Raw genomic sequence first — 25343 nt, forward strand, 5'->3', positions numbered from 1 at the left:
ATATTTGTGTGTGTATGACTGGGTCACTTTGCTCTACAGCAGAAATTGACAGAACAATGTAAATCAACTATAATAGAAAAAATGAAAACCTGAAAAAAAATGACATTTCGGAATATTATTTTAAGGTCCATGGACTGAATGAGATAATGAAGATTGAAAAGTGATCATTATCACAGTTGATTGAGTACTAAACACAGACTAGACACTGTACTAGGTATTTAGGTTAATCTAATCCTTATAACAACTCTGTAAAATACATATTATCCTCATTTGATGTATTTATCTTATTTTTATTTATTTATTTTTATGGCTGCACCTGCAACATCTGGAAGTTTTTCGACTAGGAATTGAATCTGAGCTGTAGCTGCCACATATGCCACAGCTGTGACAGTTGCTGGATGCTTTAACCCACTGCACTGGACTGGGGATTGAACCTGTGCCTCCACAGTGACCAGACCTGCTGCAGTTGGATTCTTAACTCCGACTTTTATTTTTTCATTTTATTTTATTTTATGATCTGGCCTGTGGCCTGTGGAAATTCCTAGACCAGGGATCAAACCTGCACCACAGCAGCAACCCGAGCTGCTGCAGTGACAATGCCATATTCTTGACCCACTGCATCACAAAGGAACTCCCATATTATCTCCATTTTAAATTGATGTACTTCTCATTGCATTTACCAAAGGATGCAATATACTCTTCTCTTTATTTCCTTGTGCATACATGTATGTGTGTGTGTGTATGTTTTCATTCAGTGAATTGAATGTCTACTCTGTGCCAAGCATAATGGTAGGCAACATGGGGATATGATGGACTATACAGCATATTTTGATAGTTTAATGGGAGAGGCAAACACCAGTATAAGCAATTATAGTAAAATGTTCTTTTAATCCTAACATCTTAGAGTCTAGAGAAATCATAAACATTTATTTCAAATTCCTGATGGTATTAAGCTAGGGAAGGACTTCAGAGATTACATAATTGAATTCCATTATATGACAAATGAAGAAATAGGCTCAAAGATATTAAGTTACTTACCCAGGGTACAAAATACTGCTGAAGGCTTTCTGGATACAAAGATGCATATAGGACATGCTGCCTTTCCTCAAGGAAATCACAGGGTAGGAGGATAGGACGGTAAGACCTGAGGATGAAATGCTAACACGGATGTTCTGTAAGAGGAATATACACAGTACACATGATGGATGAGGAGAGGTTGCTTTTTCCACTCAAAAGCCTTGAAGCTATCCTGGGGGGTATTCTTCTGAATCCTTGAAAATGTGTAGGTATCTGAGCTCCCAAAGACAAGCTATTCCTTTGAAAGATAGAGGAATTGCCTAGTAATTTTTTTGAGATGGTAATTGGAAAGAGGATTAGGAAGGATACTTTTTGACTTAATACCAATTCAATGAATTTCAAATTTTAGCACAAGAAAGTAAATATAATTTGACAGTTATTTGTAAAACTTGATGAGAAGGAGATTTACAGCCATTGAACCTAGGATTTGGAAAGCAGGTCTGGGTTCTTTATATAAACTGCACTTACCCCTCAGTGTTTCTGTGATGTGAGACAGCTGTCTATTTGCCTGAGGTGTAAGACCTGGTAGTGACATACATGAGTGAAAGAGCTAGTTTTCAAATCAGTCGCTTTAGTTTGTGCTCTTAACTAAGAATCCTTGATCAAAAGCGCTAGATCTCATTGAAGAAATGAGTTTAACATAAGTTGTGGAGGTTTGGCTATGAATGCTGCATTTAAGAGTAGATGTAAAGCAGAAGTATTTGGGTAAGAATAAAGGGAAAAAAGAATAGAAATAATAGTGTAAATTGCCCCTACCAAAGTATGTACATGATATATAGATAGATAGATAGATAGATAGATAGATATAGATATATATATATAGTCTTTTTTGCCTTTTCTAGGGCTGCTCCCGCGGCATATGGAGGTTCCCAGGCTAGGGGTCAAATTGGAGCTGTAGCCACCGGCCTATGCCGCAGCCACAGCAACGTGGAATCCGAACCGCGTCTGCAACCTACAACACAGCTCAAGGCAATTCCGGATCCTTAACCCACTGAGCAAGGGCAGGGATCGAACCCGCAACCTCATGGTTCCTAGTCGGATTCGTTAACCACTGAGCCACAACGGGAACTCTCTGTACATGATATTTCTGATTTAAATTATAAAGTTGTGTTCAAAGGCAAGTATCTGATAGATTCTTTACTTATGACCATTTCATGACCATTTCATTTTCTGTCATGGTGAGGATTATATGATGATGTATGTGAAAAATCTTTAAAAACTAATAGGAGAAACATGAATTATCATTGAGGAAACAACAAAGATAAATGCTGTTGTGGACTCTCTTCTGATAGAAAGGCCAGAGCGCTTGATGTGAATGGAGTATGAGAACCCTTGTGAAAAAAATGATTATCACTCTGAGATAGCTGAAGAGGGGAGTGCCAAATTTAGACATTATATCCTGGATTACAGAAAAGCAGATTTCTATAAGAACAGGTATGCATGTGAGGCAAAAACTGTAAAAGGGATAAATGAAAGATAAGAGTGTTCATTTAAGAAATGTCCTGACGGTGCACTGACAGAAATCATTGCTGAGAATGGAGGAACACCTGTGGTTGCACAAATGGTTGTCAAAGACTGCGTCCATATGATGTAAGTGGAGTCACACACAGAAAGAAGCATCAACACAAAAGAATAGTGGGAACCTGTAAAACTAATATCAATAAGGCCAAAGAAGAAAAAGAGCTAAGCTAAGTTTAGAGAATCCCTTTTTTGTGTGTAAATGGAATATAAGAGGAGAAGTGTCTTTCATCTGATTTTCAAATTGGTCCACAAAGTTTAGGGAACTTTGTTATTCAAGTTCTTTTTCCATGGCTCTAGAAGGTGAATATTTTGTTTTTATTTTTATTTTTTTGCCTTTTTTTTAGGGCCTCACCCGTGACATATGGACGTTTCCAGGCTAGGGGTCCGATCAGAGCTGCAGCTGCTGGCCTTTGCCACAGCCACAGCAACGCTGGATCTGAACCGCATCTGTGACCTACACCACATCTCACAGCAACACTGGATCCTTAACCCACTGAGCGAAACCAGGGATCAGACCTGCATCCTCATGGATCCTAGTTGGGTTCATTAACCGCTGAGCCACGAAGGGAACTCTGAATATGCTATTTTTTGAAAATTCATTTATTCACAACTTTTCATCATTATAAACAATACTCCTACAAATATCTTTGTAGATCCATAATTATTTCTCTAGGATAAATTCCTAAACATAGAGTTGGTAGGAAGCAAAATAGATATAATTTTAAGGCTCTTGGTACTCATTGTGACAATGCCCTCCAAAAAGGTGGTGGCCTTACAGTCCCACAGGTGGTGTGTGTTAATGCCAATCACCCTGCGCTCTTGCCTATGTAATTAATTTCGTCTTTTACTAATGTGATTCATGAAAGTGGTATAAGGGAGGAATGTGCTGATGTGTTTTTAATGTCCTTTTTGTTGGTTTGTAATAAATTTGAATTTTTCAATGTTTATTGGCCATTTATATTTCTTCTTTAGCAAGTTGTTTGCTTGTATCCTTTAACTAGTTTTCTGTGAAGCTATGACTTTTTTCTTTTTTTGGTAAAGGCTCGAGTTTAAGATTGTAACTTTTACCTTAGAAGTTACATGTTTCAAATATTTGTGGCTGTTGACTTATGTTTTAATTTTTTTCCTCCGTTGCCCAGTTATTGTAATTGTTATGTAATCAAATATGGAAATTTTTTATTCTCTATGTCATTTATTTTTTGGCCATATGCTAGAATTTTTTCCTATTTAAAATTTTAATCCATTGGTATAATTCCTTTGATTTGGTGTCAAGTTATAATTTGCCTTTAAAATCTGACCCAGCATCGTCGATTTAATAGTCTGTCCTTTGAATTAAAATGATGTGACATTATTTCTAGGGTTTTTTTTTTTTCTCTTTTTTAGGCAGATGTAGCTGTTTTAGTTGTAGATGCCAGCAGGGGAGAGTTTGAAGCCGGATTTGAGACTGGGGGACAGACACGAGAACATGGCCTCTTGGTTCGTTCTCTTGGAGTAACCCAGCTTGCTGTTGCAGTCAATAAAATGGATCAGGTATTTAAAACCTTTGTGAGAATTAATTTTAGCTGCTAATTAAGATGATGTTAGGGAACTGTATCCGATCACTTGTAATGGAACATTATAGAAGATAATATGAGGAAAAGAATGTATGTATATGTATGACTGGGTCATTTTGATGTACTGCAGAAATTGAAGGAACATTGTAAATTAACTATGATGATTAAAAAAAAAACAAACCAAAAAAGGATCCTGTCCTATCATATTGATGACCTTAGATGTGACTAGTATACACATTTTATTCGTACAATTGTCATATTTTAAAAAATAAATTCATTTTTTATTTTATTGAAGCATAGTTGATTTAAAATGTATTAATTTCAAATGTACAGCAAAGTGATTCAGTTATATAAATATATAAGCCATTCTTTTTTAGGTTTTTTTACATAGTTCTTTTATAGTATCATTGCTACATATATGCTTTTTATTTTCCCAGTATTTTAATCTGAAAATTTTCAAACATAAAGATGAAAGGATTTTATAGTAAACACCCATATTATATCTGCTAATTAGTATTCTACCACTTGGCTTGATCACTTTTTTGTCTATCTACCCCTGTATCCATTCTTTAATCCATCTTATTTTGACATGAATTTCCATGTAAGTTACAGACATTGTTATATTTACCCCTAAATACTATTTCATGAGACTGGTTAACTAGAGTTCCTATTACATGTACATATACTAAGAAGTCTATTTGACTGGAGGTTGGGGTGTGTCAGTAATTTTTTTTTTGGTATTTGGTCCAAGCACAACTTAATAAGTTACTCACTTTTTCTCCTCACATTTGAAGTCACTTTTAGAATATACAAAAAGTTTTACATATATTGGAGTTTGTTTCCAGGTTTTCTGATGCAGGAAAAGTTACTTATAGATCATACTGATAGTAAGATCTGACATTCTGAGCTAATTAAATTTTAATAGATTTTATATTTAATAAATTTTATAATTATATTTTATCATCTTATATTTTATTTCAGAAATTTAAATTTTATATATAGTATGGTCTAAAGTATAGTTTTAAAAATAAATTGGATCTTTATTAGGTTAATTGGCAACAAGAAAGATTTCAAGAGATTACTGGAAAGCTTGGGCACTTTCTTAAGCAAGCAGGTTTTAAGGTAAGATAATTTTATTTGGTTACTTTCCTTAAGTCTTATCTTACTAATAGGAGAAGAAAAACTACTTTAGTATTCTTGTCTTGTTCAGAATGTTTAATTTTTTTTTTTTTATCTCCCCTGGTATTATGTATATCTTATGTTCTTTGGATTACTTCATCTTAGAAAATTACATATATTTTATACATTGGCTTGGATGTAGTATAAGTAGAAGATATTTTCCACCTATTAAATTAGATGTATAGGTCTCGGTAGGTCACAGAGGAATGTGGAAACTGGTAGAAAGTGTGAAATATGCCTATATTACCAGGTTAAACTGCTTGAGTGTTTTGGAATAAACTTGTAAATTTCCTACAAAATTGAAAGAGTTGAAAACTATTGGATCAGATAACCTCAGGGCAGTTCGAGGATTTCTATTACTTTTTGTAAACTTGGTACAGTTATGATAATAGTGAACCTTTTAACTTTTTAAGAGCAATGCTGTATTAAGTTTCATGTGTTCCATCTTTTTTTTTTTAATAGGAAAGTGATGTAGCTTTTATCCCTACAAGTGGTCTCAGTGGTGAAAATCTAATCACAAGATCTAAATCAAGTGAACTTACAAAATGGTATAAAGGACTATGTTTATTAGAACAAATTGGTAAGAATACTGACATTAATTCTAATGCATTATAAACTTGGTATTAATTATTACTTAGAATTCTTTATGGGGGACAGTCATGTATGTAAAAAGCATGGGATGTGTAGTCAGAGGAGCTGGGTTACCAGTTTTGAAATTACATATAGTATTTAAACTGAAGGCAGATTGTTCTTGTTTAATTAATGAGGCTCATGCCTGCTACCCTGCCTGTCTCATAGACTGTCGTGACAGTAAATGAAAAAACACATGTGGAACATTTTATAAATTACAAGGTATTATATGAATGACAGTCAACTTGCTATTAAATATATTTTCTAGGAGATATGGGACTATAATGAGCACTAGACATGAGTCCAAAATTACTTTTAAATTAAGCCTTGCTATTTTGCCATTTTTTCCAGATTCCTTCAAGCCCCCTCAAAGGTCTGTTGATAAGCCTTTTAGATTATGTGTGTCTGATGTTTTTAAAGGTAAGTGCTACCTCTACTGGCCTTCTTCAGTATGGCCCCTGTCTTTCCATTCTCTCTTGGTCTCTTGTTGGATGAAGTTACTATTTTTGTCGTCAGAATGGTGCACAGTTCCAGTTACTTAACACCCTTGCCCAGAAAAATCTTCAATTTACTTCCTGTTTCCTTATCTCATAATCATCTTCCAAGTATTAAAAAACCTTGATCCTTTATCTTTCTAGGCTCATAGTTTTTTTTTTCTTTTTTCTTTTTCTTTTTTTTTTTTTTTTCTGCCATTAGATTTCTTTAGTTTCTGTGTCCTTCAACCAAGGTGGATTGTTCACTATTTTTAATCACATAGGATCTTTTTGCTGCTCTGTCCACCCATGTTGTGTTTGTTTCTCTTTCTTTTCTTGTCCATTTCCTGCCCATACATAGCAGTCTGGGTCCAGTCAGAAGATAGATACCACACATCGGTGAAATAGGAAGTTTATTATAAATAATTAATATGATAAAAAAAGGAGAGACTATTAGGCAGTGGAGGAGAACCCAAGGAAGGGCAGACTTAGAAGACGGTCAGACTTTGTTGGAGGGAGGTGCTATTTTAAATACCTAAGAATAAATCTAATGTGTACCAGACCCTACACAGGAAAGCATAAAACGGAAATGGGATAAAATGACTTAATAAATAAAAAATATAACATCCTTACATACTGGAAAAATCCATATGGTAAAGATGTCAGCTAATCCCCAGATCTCCATTATCACAGAGCAGGCAGTGAAGAGTGGATTTGGGACGGAGCAGCAGTAAATCCATCACTGGTGAGGTCACTCACACACATACCCTAAGATGTCCCTCTGTGTTCTCTGTCTCCTCTGTCATTGGATTTTTTCATGCAGTGTTGTAATTGTTGCTGTGCTGCTTATTTCACTTAGATTGTGAATTCCTCCAGGACAAGTACTATTACCTCTTTATCCATATTTGCAGGACCTAGCTCAGTGCCTGGCACATAACACATTCTTAATAAATATTGTTTAATAAATAAATAAATAAGGTGCTTCACAAAAATCATTCAATGAAATTAAAATTATCATCATATTCCAGCATTCTGGTAGAAGAAGTATGATAATGCTTTTCAAAATGCCTATTTCTTTTTTTTTTTTTTTGTTAGGAATGTTTGCTAACTCTATGTTTTCAATGCTTTCTAACTATTTTTTTACCTCCTATTCTTTCTTCAGGCTACTTCCTGGCTTCTGCCTACACTGCTTCCCTCAGTGTGTTCCCACTGAGATTTTCAAATGACTTCTTGGTTGCCAACGTCAGTACACATTTTTCGGTTCTATCTTACTTCCATCTTACTTGAATCTGGCATTACTTCTGAGGCTGGTAGCCACATACCTTGAAACTTTTCCCCCTTGGTTTCTGTGACCCACTTTCTCCTGCTCTTCTGTTTCTTTCACCTCTCTATATCTTCTCTGTGGGTTCCTCTTTCTTTCTTTCTTAACTCGTGTCCTATGACTTCATTCCTCTTCTCACTCTACCTGAACCTTTTGGACCAGCATCCATGAGTTCATCTATTCCAGCATCTTGTTGCTCCCCAAATTTCGAACCACACCTGTTCTCTCTGTCCGGATACATCTGCTATCTGCTGCTGGGCATGTCCACAGGGGAGTACTCCCAAGCATACCATTCTCATGGAATTGATGTGATTGGTGCTCCCTGGAATTTATCTTTACCCTCTGTGTCTTGCAGATACATCACATTCATCAAGGCTAAAATGGACCTTGTTCCTTAATTTCCTGTCTTGCAGTTAATGCTTCCTTATCTCAGATTTCTCTGTTTTTGCCATTATCCCCCACTTCCCTTAATCACCCTAAAACTGTCATACTTTATTCTCAAATTCTTGAGTTTATTCCCTTTCTACAGTTGATATATTCATGTCAGTCAGCCTCCCCTCCTAACACAGAAATCCCATCATGTCACTTCTCTATTCACAATTCTTTACTGGTTTCTCATTATTTAACTGAGGATGAAATTCAAGCCCTAAATGTGATTAATGAGGCCTCTTTAATATTTGTCCCATGCCCACCTCTTTTGCCTCCTGTCCTGCCTTTGGTCCCCTAATCAATTCCATGTAAATGACACATGGGTCTGCACATCCCACATTTGGTTATGACTGTCCTGTTACCTGGTAAACTCTGTTTCTTCTGCTTCTAAGTGCCCAGCTAAAGTGTAGTCATTCCCCCTCCTCATGGATTCTTTGATGCACCTTTTTCTTTTTTCCATTGAATATTATAAATAGCATTTGTCTCAGGACAATGTAATTGTTTTTGTCTTTCTCTTCTCTGAACTCCTTATGGGCTAGGGGCTTATATTTTCGTCTCTTTATTCCCAGAGTTTAGCCCAGTGCCTAGTACTTAGTAAGCATTCAGTAAATGTTGAAGAAATGAATGCATTCCCACTTTTTCTGAAGTAAATATTTTTATTAGTACTTAGCATTCAGTAAATATTGGAGAAATGAATGAATTCCCACTTTTCATGATGTAAATATTTTTGTTTGTGAGAAAAGAGTAGAATGCTGTATTTAGTGGATCTATTTAAAATACTGAAATGTTCATCGAACTACTAGTTTTATATAACTAGTAGAGAACTAGGTATATAGCTAGCAGTATTAAACATCAGACAATATTGTTGTGTGAACCATTGTAAGATTTTGGCATGTTTTGCAGATCAAGGATCTGGATTTTGTGTAACTGGTAAAATTGAAGCTGGTTATGTCCAAACTGGTGACCGACTACTAGCAATGCCTCCTAATGAAACTTGTACTGCTAAAGGTATTCCTCTGCAAGGCTCTTTTGTTAAACAACCCTTAAGTTGAGACAGCAGATTTTTAAAAGTAGTTTAGTTATTAACTCCAGAGTAAATAACCTCTTACTGAAATTGTAACTGACTGTCAAAATGATACTAACTGTTGAAGATAAAAATGTGAAAACATTAAACGATTTTTTTCTGTTGTGACTATGTGTATATAAATGTGCATATAATATTCTAACTGTGGTAGCATTTTTTTTTTTTCGACATTGATTCGAGAAGCCTGGCTAGGATTGAACCAGATGTATAGACACCTGTCGGATACATTTAAAATAGTTTTCAGTAGCAGAAATTATCTGACCCCATCCTGGCGCTAAATAGTCAATGGCAAAGCAGACTGCTACAGTCTGTTGTTGTGAAATGTGTATTTCAGAATTACTATAAATTAACAACCTTGAACGTGCTTATACCAAAAAAAAAAAAAAAAAAAAAATTACAGAAAGACCTAAGTAAGAAAATAAGATGCAAATACAGAGAAACCTAATCTTGAAAAGAGAAACTGAGCTAGTTTGAAGTGCCACAATTAGTGCTTTTACATGTAGATTTAATATATGACCTTTCATAATATCTGATAACTGTTTCTTCGAATCATTTGACCTTACATGTATACATGTTTCTTCTTTTCTGAATTCTGCCTAAAAGTTTATAACCTAGCTTCCAAGTCTCTGTCTTAAACATAAAACCAAACATATACTATAAAATAATCCTATTCGTAACAATTTTAAGCTACTGTATAACCTACGGGTAATACTAAAATTTTTAAAAATTTCAGTCCTTTTCCTTCTGTTGCTCTCATTTATGGTTTATATTCAGAGTTGTACCTAAATAGTTTATGAATTTGAATATATATTTTATTTGAACTAATTTACTTACTTTAAAAGCTGGTTTCTTAAGGATTGTAAGAAATTAATGAATACCTGTTTAGGTAACAGAGTTTAACCTAAATTTGAAGATGAATAAGGAAGTGAAAGCCAAAGTTATTTCCATTTTACCTTTTTCTTTCTTCTTGTTTAGGGAGCAGGAAAATTCTGTGTAGATAAAAATAATATACACTTTTATAAGAAGAACCATTTTCCAAAGACCTATTGTTTTCATGTTTAGATCTCTGCCTTTGTTTCTTAAAGTGATCAAGAGCTACAATTTGAAATAGTAATTTCTTTTTAAGTTAAAGGCCTTTTGATAATAGGAAATTAAAAAATATATATAATCAGTAGACGTAAATTAAAACCACGACCCTAACCATGGTCAGAGACCTTACAGATTGGCTCCTTTGTGACCTCCGAAATTATGACTTGGTTACCTCTGAAAGTTCTGCATTCTTTCCCTCTTTCCTTCCTGTCCCTACCCCATCAGAAAAACTCTAACCACTTATCTTTAATCCAGTGGTTCTTAAGGGAAACCATGTCAGAAGCACCACTTCCCTCCTTGAGAGCCAGCCTCTAACCCGGTGTGGAGATTCTCAGTCCTCAATTTCTCACCTTGTTGCTTTTGCTTGATTTACTTGATTGTTGAATGCACCCTTCTGTCTGAACACTTCAGGTGCTACTGTGGCTCACTAACCAGTAGTGTCCCAAAAAAGAGAACTGACTAAATCTGCTACCAACAAATGGAAATTCTAAATTATATTTCCACTTTATTAACATGTAAGTTCATAGAGTGTTAAAAAAGAATTTCTTTCTTCATTGAAGAAAGTTCTTAAAAGATAAAATCATAAATAGGACAATGTGACATGTTTGGGGGAAGGAAATCAGATTATATATCATCTTGAGGAAATTTTGTATTGTTCATCAAACTTCAAGAAAGTTCTTCAAAGTCCTAAGCTACAGGCAGTTTCTAGTCTATGTAAGTAGCTGGCTCCTGAATTCAGTTCCACCTTTCAAAACACAAGTCAGATATGGTCATTTGAAATTTACATTTAAAAACTAAATTAGATGAGTTGAAAATTTAGCAAACATTTTTAAGTATCATAATTGTCAACACTTCTGTAGTCCAGAACCTCTTTGACACCTTGGTGATAGTTATGGCCCCCTTCTCAGATTAATGCCCATGTGCATCTACATGAAGTTTTGAATAAAACTTCAGGTTGGTTCAGAGCTCTTAAAGTTCTTGAACTCCTCAAAAGTCTTGAAGAAACTCACTTACGAGAATGTTGTATGGGAAGAAGAAGTATTTTCAGAAAGATACGGGTGAATTGTATTTTACTGAAAACATGTCGGTTTTCAGTGGTTGGGCTACCTGCTGTCTTCAGCAGAAGACTCAAATTCCAATGGAAAGGAATTTATGCCACAGAATCAGAAAATATGAGAAACCTTTTAAAAGCCTTTATCCAAATACCTGAGTAGTATTGCCCTTTGCTGTTACACTCCAGGATTATCACTATGTAATAAAAGTATATAGAAACAGCTGTAATATAAGTATATATAGGATCACTTTTAAATTAAGTTTTCTCATGCTATTAATCACCTTTTCATATAACCATTTATCCTTGTGCATCTCTCTCTGGGAAGCAGTTCTTTTGAGCTGGGACTAGTGACAGGCTTGCCGAGAACACCATCCAACTGAGTACTGATTTCCTGTGGGTAACTCGAAGAACACAGGCGATTGTTTAGGTAGTTGTCTGATTAAAGCAAAGCCTAAGAGATTAAAATACTACTGAATACCTTCCCCAATCCCCTCTTTTATGTTATTAAAAATAATTGGGGAATTCTCACTGTGGCACTGTAAGTTAGGATCCAGTGTTGCCCCAGCTGTGGTGTAGGTTGCAGCTGTGGCTCGGATTCGATCCCTGTCCAGGGAACCGCCCTGGCCAGGGAACTTCCCTGTGCCTCGGGTTGGGGGAGGAATTGGAACTCTATGTACTGTTATGCCTTCATCCATTAATGGAAGAGAAGTTTTAGAATGAGGCCTGTTCAATGAATATACCAGTTATGTAAGTGAGTTTAAAAAATCTTGATTAAGTCAAAATCATCCTTTTATGGACAAATGCAAGACACTTTATGTTTAGGGTGGTGGTCCAGAAGAGTCAAGTCTAGAGGAAGTGTGTTTTCCTCAACGCTCACAGCTAACACTTCTCACTCTCTGTCCATTCATATTGAAAATGATGAGTAGTGACTGATGAGGCACAAGTCAGCCAAACTCCCTTGGTTGTTATGGGTTGATATTGAGGTGTTTCACTGTATGCTTTGGTTCTTACTCATTTCCAGGAATCACTCTGCATGATGAACCTGTCGACTGGGCAGCAGCGGGCGATCATGTTAGTCTTACGTTGGTTGGGATGGATATCATCAAAATCAAGTGAGTGAGAAAATGAGTTTAAGCGACCATTGTTTTGGATAGAGAACCTCAAAACACGTAAAATTTGCAATTCACCAGCTCAAATGAAAGAATGAGTATTAATTCTGAATCTCATCTGGCCAAAAATAGGCACTTATGAAAGTATATGAATGATAAACAAAACCTAAAGTTGAAATTAATACACGTCAGTACCTGTACCTGAGACATGTTCTTTGAAGGAAAACTGTAAGGTATAAAAGTGATATAAGGTTAATAATGGTGTAAAGCCATGCATTAACCCAGAAGGGAATGTTCAGGAAAAGTCCCTAATTTACGTGCTTGCTTTATCTTGTAAATGGCTTTAGAGATATTTCTATTGGATGTGTGTTTCATTCTCTCAAGTGCCTGCTCTCCCTTTTTTGTTTGTTTTTGTTTTGTTGTTGTTACAGTGTTGGCTGCATATTTTGTGGCCCCAAAGAACCCATTAAGGCTTGCACGCGTTTCAGAGCCCGAATCCTCATCTTTAATATTGAAATTCCTATCACTAAAGGATTTCCTGTAAGTTTTAAAACGTTTAATTGTTAACTGTTCTTATAAATTCAGTGTAACTTTATTCCACAATTAGTAACTCACTTTACAAGTGATGATGCTATTGTTACTTTTAACTAATGTTACTCTAATCCAGAAAAACAAGAAATTAGAATTTGAAAATCATTTTATTTTATTTTACTTTATTTTATTTTTTTTGTCTTTGTGCCTTTTCTAGGGCTGCTCCTGCGGCATATAGAGGTTCCCAGGCTAGGGGTCTAATCGGAGGTGCAGCCACCTATGCCAAAGCCACAGCAAGAGGGGATCCAAGCCGCATCTGCGGCCTACACCACAGCTCACGGCAACGCCGGATCCTTAACCCACTGAGCAAGGCCAGGGATCGAACCCACAGCCTCGAACCCACAACCTCATGGTTCCTAGTCAGATTCGTTAACCACTGCACCACGACAGGAACTCCTTATTTTGTTTTTTTATTTTGATGCTTAAGTCTGGGAACTTTTTCAAAGAGACATTGGGAAGAAATTTCATCATCAATAAGATACAAATTGATTATAATAATAAAATTAATTTAGGGAAGGGGTGGATTCTCTTTTGATGTGTTCTAAAGGTTACTTCTTAGATTGGGTCTTTCTGATTTTGTTTTGTTTTAATATGCTTATTTATAGTTTTTCTGATTATAAAAGTAGTGTATTATTATAGAAAATTTTAGAAAACACACAAAAATAAAGATATAATAGGAATGTTCTATAATCATATGACCTATAAATATCCATTCTTTACATTTCAGAGTATTTTTTTTGTGTGCATTGTATCCACCTGTTGATATTTATGAGTATGTTCTGGGGATGCTTGACATAAGGTGAACTTCAGTTGTGCTGAAGCAACACATTTAGACCCTGCCTACTGTGAGATTGGTTTGCAGGTTATCATTGACTAACACCACCTGAACATAACACATTTATGGGAAAGGGGGGATTTTATGCTATAATGTTACCTATCCAAAAAGGATACTACTAGTGAATAGCATACGTTCTTTGTTTTATGTGTAATGTTTTTCAGCTCTTTGGGGCCATACTCTGTTTATAGTTTGGTATCTTACTCTTGTCATTTAACAAATGGGCATTTTTTACATTTATACTTACTTTCTTTTCTTGATCAGCTTATATAGTACAGTCTCTTCAGGACAATGAAAAGTATTTCCTGGTGGCATTAAATGGCTTGCCTTTGAAAATATAAACAGATCATTTTCACCATTTGATGCAGCTTTGAAATCAAAGTAAAGCAGTAATAGTAATTGACCTTTAAAGTGTATTTAAATTAGTGATAGTATTTTAAAGGTTGGGAATATATTTATTTAGCTCATTTAAATTTACTTTACGCTTTTGCACCTTTGAGATAACCATGTGCTTTGCTTGTAATCCTTTGTAATTATTTCTATGTAAAATTTGATCCTATAAAATTATACTTGTAAGATATTGTATTTTAGTTTTATAATTATATTCCATTTTTCCCATACGCTAAAGGCTTCTCTCCAAAAAATTGTTATGGTTGAAAATACATTTTTAATATTCAAAAGTCATGTGTCAATAGGCAAGAAATTGCTATGAATGAGTGGCACTCATTCTTAGAAAGCAGTGTGTCCAATGGGGAGAAGCTGGAGAGGTTGATTACTGCGTGTTTTTACTCATGCAGCAATAATTTTTGCCAATGGAGAGGTAGAGAGGTCAGGAGGTTAGTAGTTATTTTGAATAGTAATACTGTCTTCCTGTGTACTGTAGTTTCTTTTATGAATTAAAAGTTTTTTGTGCGGCTTTATGAGACTCCACCTGTGTATATTGATTCGTGAATACCAGGGTGAGATTTTTTTTAGAAAAAAAATGGTCACGTTTTGTCATTTAGTCCATTCCCCGTGGGAAGAAACTTTCACAGTTTTTAAATTTAACCAAGAAGAGGCTTTGTAAGCAATTAAAATTTCACTATTTAAGACATAGATATTTTTGTTTCCATTAGTTTATATGGTAAAAACTCTATATATTTAAGAGGAAGAAAATAGAAGAATGGATTAGACTTTAAATTCGTGTTTTGATTTTGATTTTTTATTGTGATAAAATATAACATTTACCATTTTAACCATTTTTAGGTGTACAGTTCTTTAGCATTAAGTACATTCACCTTGTTGTGCAACTATCCATACCATCTACCTCCAGAACTTTTTCCTTATCCCAAACTCTGTACTCATTAAACAAGAACTCCTCCTAATGACCTTGCCCTCTATCCTCTAGTAAACACAATTCTTCTTTGTTTCTTTATGAATTTGCCTATTCTGCATCCCTCATGTAAGTGGAATCATGCAATGTTTGTCCTTTGTGTCAGACTTGTTTCACTTAGCATGATGTTTTTGAGGTTCATCTATGTTGTAGCATGTGTCAGAATTTCATTTCTTTTTAAGGCCGAATAATATTCCATTGTAAGTATATGTCACATTTTATTCATCCATTCATTTATTTAGCATCTGTTGGATGTTTGGTTTGTTTCCATCTTTTGGCAATTGTGAATGATGCTTCTGTGAACCTTGGTCCACAAATTTCCTTTTGAGCCCCTCCCTTCAATTCTTTTGGGTATATATCTAGAGGTGGAATTGCTTAATCATATGGTAATCTATGTTTAACTTTCGAGGAACCATTAAACTATAATAGCTGTGCCATTTTTAGATTTCCACCAGCAGTACACAAGTGTTCTAATTTCTCCTCTTCCTCATCAACACTTGTTTTCCTTTTGTGTGTGTGGGGGGGGAGTATGATTTTTTTGTTTGTTCATAATAGGCAAATTAATGGGTGTGAAGGAGTCTGTCATCCTGGTTTTGATTTGCATTTCCCTGATAGCTAGTGAGGTTGAGCATCTTTTCATTTCTTTATATATTTGGGGTTTTAATTCCTTATCAGTATATGATTTAGAAATATTTTCTTCCATTCTGTGAGTTGTCTTTTTATTCTTAAGTTTTAATTTTGATGAAGTCCAGTTTATCTACTTTTTTCTTTTGTTGCCTTTACTTTTGGTGTCGTACCCAAGAAGTCACTGTCAGATTCAAATTAACATTTCCTCCTCTCTTTTCTTAAAACTAAGAGTTTCGTACGTTTAGTCCATTTGTTTAAAAGTCTTTGGTCCATTTGGAGTTAATTTTTTTATTTATATGTTGTTAGGTAAGGCCTCATCTTCATTGCTTTGCATTTGGATATCCAGCTTCGCAGCACCGTTTGTTGAAAGGACTGCCCTTTTCCTATTGAGTGGTCTGGGCACCCTTGTTGCCACTTAGCCTTTCTGATATTAATTTCCTTACATACAAAACATGAAAAAAAACATGAACAAAAATAGCTAATATATGAAGTAATCATTTAACTTCGTGTTTACCATGAACTAGGCACCACTTTAAAATAATACCTGGTTTTCCTCATTTAGTGACAAGAGACCCGAGGCTGGAGATATTGGGAAGGAATGGGTTGTTGCAGGATTTGCCCCAGATCACACAACTAGAAAGTGTAGAGTCACGATTTGAGCTTAGGTCTGCTCAGGTCAAGAGTTTCAAAGCTTGTCCAAACTCCCATATAATATTTTATTGTCATTATCCAGCAATAAATACAAGCAGTTACTGCTGAGTATCACGTGATTCTCTTTCCCTTGTTTTTACAATGATACAATTCACATTTGTTGAACATCTATTGTCACAGGCACTGTCTCTGATCCTATTTAATTTTCATCATAACCGTCTAAGGAAGGGTGTGTAGTTTACTCAAGTTTACACAGTAGGTGGTGGAAGAGAACCTGGAACTGCTTCCCATGACCCTTTTCTGCCAGGAAGTTAAGGGACAACTTGATCAGAGTGGTGGGACATTGAGGAAGCAGCTGGGGAAATTGAGTGGTCCTGAAGCTAATGTGATTCAGCCTGAGTGCCAAGATAGAAGCCAGAGGTGCTGCAGTGAATAGCCTTTCAGTATTACAATTTTTTGTTTTAGGTGCTGTTACACTACCAAACTGTCAGTGAACCCGCCGTTATTAAACGATTGATTAGTGTTTTAAACAAAAGCACCGGTGAAGTGACAAAGAAGAAGCCTAAGTGAGTGTTGTAATACATAAACAATAAACACAATTTAAAGCACATTCCTTACATATTAATTCAGTCATATAATGGTTTTCTTTGTGGTAAATGAAGTCTATTTTTACTTGTTCCAGAAATTGTTTCTTTTAAGGACTAACTGAAACACAAAACCAAATATTTAAGCTCCGGTTTAGGTATGAATGCTAGATATAATTTCTGTTAGGTATGATGGTGATGTGTGTGAATTGTAAAAAAAAAAAAAAAAGATCTAAATGTAAGTTTATGTGTAAGTATCAAGCCCTAGACACTGATGATGTAAAAATGAAGGCATTTAAAAAAAAAAAATCGGTCCTACAGTTTTAAAGGTGAATTTGATTTATGCCTAGCCATTTGTCCCAAATTCGAGTTGATTGTTCTTAACTTTCTTGTTACCCCCTCATGAAAAACACTCTCTATGCTGAGAATACCCCCAAGAAGAAGGTGGACTACCTGGTGTGTTTTCCCACCTGGAAAGTATTTTATTTTCTGCTTGAAGTCCACCTGGAGCCCTAGGCCAAGGTGATTACCCTCCTGCCTGTCCCCTCTAGGTCTAGATGCGGACAGTTCTCCTTTGGCTGGGATAGACTTGGGATTTTTCAGAGGAAGTGCTTCCTGAGAAACTTGAATTTCTTATTCTAATTCAACTAAAGGCTAACCACAGTTTGGCCTGGCTGCTTCAGCTTTGGGGTTTTCCTCACTTCAGCACTATGGGGAATCCCACCCAAAATCCCCTTTTTTGAGTCCTTAGGTGTTCCTTCTCATTTGCACCTGTGCAAGAGGCCAAAGGTGGTGAAAGGGTTAATTTAGGGTTGGTTGCAAGTGGAAGAGAGAATCTTCACATTGCTCTAAACCCTCCTCTGTTTCTTGAGTAGTTAGAAAAGAAAGAGGTTATTTAACCTCTCTTATATTATTTTTTATTTTTTTATTTTTTGCTTTTTAGGGCCACCTCTGTAGCATATGGAGGTTCCCAAGCTAGGGGTTGAATTGGAGCTACAGCTGCTTGCCTTCACCACAGCCACAACCACATCAGATCCGAGCCATGTCTGTAACCTACACCACAACTCGCAGCAGTGCTGGATCCTTAACCCACTGAGTGAGGCCAGGGATCAAACCTGCAACCTCATGGTTCCTAGTCAGATTCATTTCCACTGAGCCACGATGGGAACTCCATAAACTCTCTTTTAAAGATAGTTCTTTTCTTTTAACCTGAGTCTTCAGCTTCTAGCATGAGGTCTGCCAAAATGTACTGAAAAGTGTGATATAACTAATGGCTGACATGTCTTGAGACCATTATTTTCTAGGCTCAGTTATAAGTGCTGTCACGTGCTTTATATTCTCAGCAACCGTATGAAGCAGGTACAATTATTTTCCTCATTTTTCAAATGAGGAAACTGAAGCTGAGGCTTAGAGAGATTGTATAACATGTTCAAGGTCACAAAACTAGCATGTGGCAAGCCTAGGATTCTAATCTAGTCAGTTGGTTCACATAAATTATATTTTTTGGCAGGAGCCAGGCTGTTTGACCTAGACAGGTGATTTGGAAAATTCTCAATCTGAAATGGGCTCATCAGATCCAATCCTGAATGTAACCCTCTCTGTTCCTGCTGAAAAGTCCTTGCTCAGTGATGCTGATTCTAGGTCTCAGTATGTTCTCATATTAATTTTTCCTGGCACTGTATTTGTAGCTTTATCCTTTTCTTTTGTTTTTTTACCAACACCATTTGGCTTTTCCTCTTCCATTTCCGCTGTAGGCACATTGTAGGCTCTATTGCTTTGTATGGGATAAAATCAAACTTTCTAGAACAAAACTTAAATACCAATTATGGGTATAGTGGATATTCTCTTTCCTAAGGCATGGGATCTTCTTTTTAAGTTTTTGAAAGACTAAGTGGATTTGTAGATTTAATGTGAAATATTTATTTTGCAGGTTTTAATTACATTTATTTTTCTTGATAGATTGTTGACCAAAGGCCAGAATGCATTGGTGGAGCTACAGACACAAAGACCAGTGGCTCTTGAGCTATACAAAGACTTTAAAGAGCTGGGGAGGTTCATGCTTCGCTACAGTGGTTCTACCATAGCTGCTGGTGTAGTCACTGAGGTATTTTAAAGTGACTGATTGTGTATCCATAGTTGTTATGTCTTTTTCTACTTTCTAAGAATGATTGCTGAGATTTTATGGCTTAGGGGAGCACCATTATGATATTAAAACATTTTTTTTTCCCTTTTTATAGCTGCACCTTTTGCATATGGAAGTTCCCAGGCCAGGGGTGGAATCAGAGCTGCAGCTGCCACCGACAGCCACAGCCATGGCAATATCAGATCTGAGCAGCATCCACAACCTATACCACTGCTTGCAGCAATACTGGATCCTTAACCTACCGAGTGAGGCCAGGGATTGAACTCATATCCTTACAGAGGCAATTTCAAGTTCTTAACCCATTGCGCTACAATGGTAACTCCAGAACTACATTTTAAAATTTACATTAAAAAATTAAAAGAGGGGAGTTCCCGTCGTGGCGCAGTGGTTAACGAATCCGACTAGGAACCATGAGGTCGCGGGTTCGGTCCCTGCCCTTGCTCAGTGGGTTAATGATCCGGCGTTGCCGTGAGCTGTGGTGTAGGTTGCAGACGCGGCTCGGATCCCGCGTTGCTGTGGCTCTGGCATAGGCCAGTGGCTACAGCTCCGATTCAACCCCTAGCTTGGGAACCTCCATATGCCGCTTGAGCGGCCCAAGAAATAGCAACAACAACAACAACAACAACAACAAAAGACAAAAAAAAAAAAAAAAAATTAAAAGAGAAGTTCTCGTTGTGGCATAGAGGAAGTGACTCCGACTAGGAACTATGAGGTTGCAGGTACGATCCCTGGCCTCGCTCAGTGGGTTAAGGGTCCGGCGTTGCTGTCACGGCTCAGATCCCGCATTGCTGTGGCTGTGGCCTAGGCCGGTAGCAACAGCTCTGATTAGACCCCTAGCCTGGGAACCTCCAAATGCCACGAGTGCGGCCCTGAAAGCTCAAAAGACAAAAAAAAAAAATTAAAAGAATGATAAGAGGAAAATATTTGGTTGTCTTAGATCCTCTTATATTGAGACTTCCAAACTTTCTTCTGCACAAGTAATACTGTCCCAAATTAAAGAAAGTTTGTTGAAAAAATAGATCTGTAAGAATGCCGTTCAAGTTATGAGAATATAGACTTTTAAGAGTCAGATGAATTGGGGGTAGTGATTTTGTTTAACAGAAGAACTCTCACTAAAAATTTTTTTTTTTAATAACTGGTTCTCAGTGCGTTTGGAATGATTCATTCAAAAAGTTAACATACAAATAATAGTTCTGAATCATAGCTATTACATAATGTAAGGTGTAGTTGAGTTTTGGAGAAACTAGCCAAAAACGAACCAGAATTTTCCTCACCTCCATCATGATTAATATAGATCTTATGAATACAGGCATGCTTCATTTTATTGCACTTCACAGAATGCATTTTTTTTACAAAATGAAAGTTTGTGGCAGTCTTGTGTCAAGCAAGTCTATAGGTGCCATTTTTCCAAAAGCATTCGCTCACTTCATGTCTCTGTTTCACATTTTGGTAATTCCTACAATATTTCTCATTTTTCCATAATTTTTTTTATTTGTTATGGTGACCTGTGATCAGCAATCTTTGATTTTACTATTATAAAAAGATTATGACTCACTGAAGGCTCAGATGATGGTTAGCATTTTTTAGCAATCAGATAGTTTCAAATTAAAGTACATTGTTTAGACATAATGCTATTGCTTTTTTTTTTTTTTTAAGAGCCACACTTGCAGCATATGAAAGTTCTCAGGGATCAAATCAGAGCTGCAGCTGCCATCCTATGCCACACGGAATGCAAGCTGTATCTGCCACCTACACCACAGCTCACAGCAACGCCAGATCCATAACTCACTGAGTAAGGCCAGGGATCGACTCCGCATCCTCATGGATATTAATTGAGTTCATAACCCACTGAGCCACGACAGGAACTCCTGTTGCATTCTTAATAGACTACAGTATAGTATAAACATAACTTTTCTATGCACCGGGAAACCAAAAAATTCCTGTGACTTGCTTTATTGGGACTCTTTTATTGAGGTGGTCCTGGAATCAAACCCACAATATCTCCCAGGTATGCATGCATTATTAGATTTTTAAAAGGGACTTCATTACTTCATGTGATTGTTTTCTGCATAAAAGTTACTCACTTCATTTAACTGGAAGGATTCTTTGAACATAGGGCTTTAGGTTGCATCAAAACTCAGTTATACAAGTATGTAAAAAGCTCTGGAGTTAAACTTAAATCCAAATTTGAGTTACTACTCCATGATCCCTAGTTGCAGAAGTAACAACATGTCTCCTGCAATAGACTAATCTACTGAAGCAGGGTATTAGAATCTACCTCCTGGAGTTGTAAAATGAAATGGTCTGTACCGAGCACTTGGCACAGTAGTTGGCATTTAGAAAGCATTCAGTTAATGTTACCTAATATCGTTGTCATCAGCATCACATTTAATCTGTCAAGGCATTTCCCCTTTATAAAAGAGTATTCGAAAAATAAGATGCAGGGAGTTCCCACTGTGGTCCGGTGGGTTAGGAATCTGACTTCAGTGGCATGGGTTGCTGCTGAGACATGGGTTTCAATCCCTAGCCCAGCACAGTGGGTTAAAGGATCCAGCATTGCTACAGCTGTGGCATAGGTCACAGTTGCAGCTCAGATTCAGTCCCTAGCCTGGGAACGAACATATGCCTTGGGTGTGGCTATTTAAAGAAAAAAAGATGCAGTTTCTTGTGGAAAATACCAGAGAGATTATAGAAAATCTCAAATACATGACTAGGGAAGGAAAAAAGTTGTAGGAGAAAGAAAAAAAGTTTCATCTTGATGTAATGATTATTCCACTGCCATTTTCCTTTTGTTGTTGTTCATATAATGTGATTGGTTAGGTTATAACCAATATGTAAATTTTTTTTTACAGATAAAAGAATGATGGGTCCGAATTTCTATCATGTTTCTAAAATGCAATGAAATAGCCAACCTCCATTTTTAAAGAATCCAGTTATTCAGTTAAAGCAACAATGTGCAACTGATATTTTTTTAAATGAGAGAGAAAATTAAAGTTATAATCCACTGCAAAGAAGTATTATTCATCACTCCTACAAAAATTTCAAGTTGCCAACGGGCAAAAAAAGGCTAATACTGCACTTTCATTTAAAAAACTAGATTTTCCTTTGAAATGTTAATAAATGGATTTACCTTGCTGAGATTTATGGAAACTATCAGAAAAATGTGTTAGAAGACATTGAATTATCATGAAGTGAACTCTACTTCCAGCCAAACTACAGAATGTTTACAGTTTTCTCTTTTGATTTTTAACTCTACGACACATTTTTAAGGAAAAAAAATATTAAAATGGGTTATTAAGGTAGTTAATATTTGACCTGAGCAGGTTTGTTTTTGTTTTTGTTTTTGTTTTTGTTTTTTTTGGTCAACTCTAAGATTTGCTGAAGGTTAAAATAAAGGTATTTTGTGTTGAGCATAAGAATGTTCCTTCAACAAGCAACCATTTGAAAGTTTAGTTTGGAATTAGTGGAAATTGTTCTTTGGTAACCAAGATATTATTTAAGGTGTAAGGCCAGCTAATAAAATGCCTTAGTTTGAGCATAACAGCAAAGTGTGTTGTGTTTCCTTGATGTTTATGAGATTTTCTACCACTGTCGCTAAGTAGGATTGGGGGGTTTTATGGGGTCTTTTTCACCCTTAAGGGTTTCCCAGATCTTACTGCCATAATCCTGATAGCAGGTTGAATTTAGTCTATTCCATTTCTAGCTGCAATTTTATTTTTTCCATTCTCACTTTTATATTTACATATATGATGACTTTATCTTGTATACCTTATAGACGGCAAGTCTCCTCTGAGTCATGTTTTTCTTTAAAGTTTCAACAAACTCCAAGATATATTTAGTTAACAAGTATTTATTGAGCTCTGTCCTGGGTACAAGATGCTTTAGAGTAGATTTTTGTTTTCACTTGAGCCTGGGACTTCGATCTGATGGATCATATGATACAGTTTTTTTCATTGGGAAATGGTGTGATTTGTATAGTGATGCCTTACCACATTCAGCAGAATTTCTTCTCTTTTTTTGTCTTTTTGTCCTTTTAGGGCCACACCCGGGGCATGTGGAGGTTCCTGGGCTAGGGGTCTAATCGGAGTTGTAGCCGCCAGCCTACACCACAGCCACAGCAACTCGAAATCTGAGCCGCGTTTTCGACCTACACCACAGCTCATGGCAACACCAGATGCTTAACCCACTGAGCAAGGCTAGGGATCGAACCCACAACCTCATGGTTCCTACTCGGATTCGTTTTCCACTGTGCCACAACGGGAACTCCAGCAGCATTTCTTCTTAATCAAGGAATGCCATCCATATGGTAGGGTGTATAGAGCATAAGTGTGCTGCCTGCAAATGATCACAAAGTGAACACATTTCTTTACAAGAAGGTACTTGTATAGTTGTCACTGGAGAGTAAGCTTGCTCAGGTAAGAAAGTGTTTTATTTCTATAGTAATCAGAAATTTAACAGATACATCTGACAGAAACCTGACTTAAAAGTGACTTAAAAAAAGAAAGCCGAGTGGTAGCCCTGACTTTCAACTAGTCTTGCTTGAGTCACGGGGTCAGCGAGGACTCCTCCGTACTCTGCCTTTTCCAGTGTTAGTTTTGCCCTCAGACTCTGTACAGAACCCTCTGAGATTCCACACTTAGATCCTCAGACCCTCCATCAAGGGCAAGGACAGGCTAAGAGAACATGTCTTTTCCAAAAGCCCTAGAAACCTCGCCATCGACTATAATTAAATTTCTTTCCACAGGGCATCCTTTGGATGTGGCGTTGTCACCCAAAGCTCATAGCTGAGGATTGTGGAAGGCTTGGAAGGAAATTCAGACTGCTCTGAGGAAGAGGAAATGGGTGGGGGCAGGAAGAGGGGGTGGTGTGCAAAACAAGGAACATCCACTGCGTATAGTATATAAGGGCATGACAGAATTAAGAGTTTTGAGTAAGAATTTAGGTAAAGCTAATAATAATGGCAGTAGTAGAACTGAGTTTATTTTGCCTTCTTAAGGTATGATGAAGTGGTCTTTTTATTCACATCATGTCCATAATTGCGTTTTGTTGAAGCGGATGGTGGTATTAAGAGGCCCACGGTGGAAGGTCGGGGTTAAGCCAGGCGTCTGGTGAGCATGTCCAAGCTTGGTTTTGACTGAAAGTCCAACCCTTGAAACTTACCCAGACTAAATGGTACATCTGTTTTTGGATCATTTTGCTTCAAGTACTTCTTGACTTTGCTTCTTCCTAGTTATGGTGTCACTGTGGCTTCGTCTTCTTACCTCGACTCTTCATGAGTCTCCACTGGCTTAATTGCTTCTCTGTAACTTGGCTTAAGAAAAATTCAGATTTTTGATTTGTTCGTGTTCTTTCAAATTTTTTCAAAATTTCAGATTTGATCCGATTTCAGATTTTGACTTGTTAGTGTTTTTCCACTTGTTCATTATTTGTGACAATATTTCAGTTTTTAAACTCAAATATTGTGTGGAAAATAATTTCTAGGAGTCTCCACCATGACGCAGTGGGATAAGAATTCAACCAACTGTTGCAGCTCTGATTGCTGTGGAGGTAGAGGTTCAATCCCTGACATGGTGGCGCAGGGGGTTGAGGGATCTGGCATTGCCACAGCTGCTGTGTAGGTTGCAGCTGTGGCTCAGATTCAGTCCCTGGCCTGGGAACTAAAATAACCTGCAGCTTAAAAAAATAGAAGAAAAAATTTCTAAACATAGTCTTTTTTCATCTATGACTATGCAAATCGATAGTTTAACCATTGTCAAAATGTAATTGTGCACTCTAGAAAGTTTAGAAAATACAGAAAAGTAGAGGAAAGAATAAAATTCCCCCCAAAGTAATATTGCCTAAATATTATTCCTGCTAACATTTTGATGTATTTCTTTTCTGTCCCTAGTGCATATTTTTTTATGTAGTTGTGATCATTAATCAAGCTCTTTTCATTTTATAATAAATCAAGATTTTACAAAAATACTGGGATATACATATAATAGAAATTTTTTTAAAAGATGTAAAAATATGAAATTTTCA

At 36.4% G+C, this 25343-nt stretch overlaps 1 protein-coding gene across 9 annotated transcripts in view; it reads left to right on the forward strand.

The window, feature by feature from the left end:
• HBS1L (HBS1 like translational GTPase) overlaps window positions 1-22863 on the forward strand; it is an 83699-nt gene extending 60836 nt beyond the window's left edge. For 4 of the 9 annotated variants that reach the window (XM_084955645.1, XM_021087600.2, XM_084955629.1 and 1 more), the window contains 10 exons: window positions 3982-4128; window positions 5199-5273; window positions 5793-5910; window positions 6312-6380; window positions 9087-9191; window positions 12432-12522; window positions 12951-13059; window positions 17061-17161; window positions 19139-19283; window positions 22175-22863. In XM_084955645.1, the coding sequence (XP_084811771.1) occupies window positions 3982-4128; window positions 5199-5273; window positions 5793-5910; window positions 6312-6380; window positions 9087-9191; window positions 12432-12522; window positions 12951-13059; window positions 17061-17161; window positions 19139-19283; window positions 22175-22186 (972 nt within the window). In that variant the 3' untranslated portion in view covers window positions 22187-22863. Of the gene's footprint in view, window positions 1-3981; window positions 4129-5198; window positions 5274-5792; window positions 5911-6311; window positions 6381-9086; window positions 9192-12431; window positions 12523-12950; window positions 13060-17060; window positions 17162-19138; window positions 19690-19988 lie in introns of all 9 variants that reach the window. The other 5 variants (XR_014803185.1, XR_014803186.1, XR_014803194.1 and 2 more) reach the window with 5 other exon arrangements.
• The last annotated feature ends 2480 nt before the right edge of the window (window positions 22864-25343 follow it).

This window comes from Sus scrofa, chromosome 1 (assembly GCF_054392235.1).
Source record: "Sus scrofa isolate SSC_HxYL_T2T_F1_AM1 chromosome 1, Sscrofa_HxYL_maternal_Yorkshire_Landrace_v2.0, whole genome shotgun sequence".
NCBI classification, from domain to species: Eukaryota; Metazoa; Chordata; class Mammalia; order Artiodactyla; family Suidae; genus Sus; species Sus scrofa.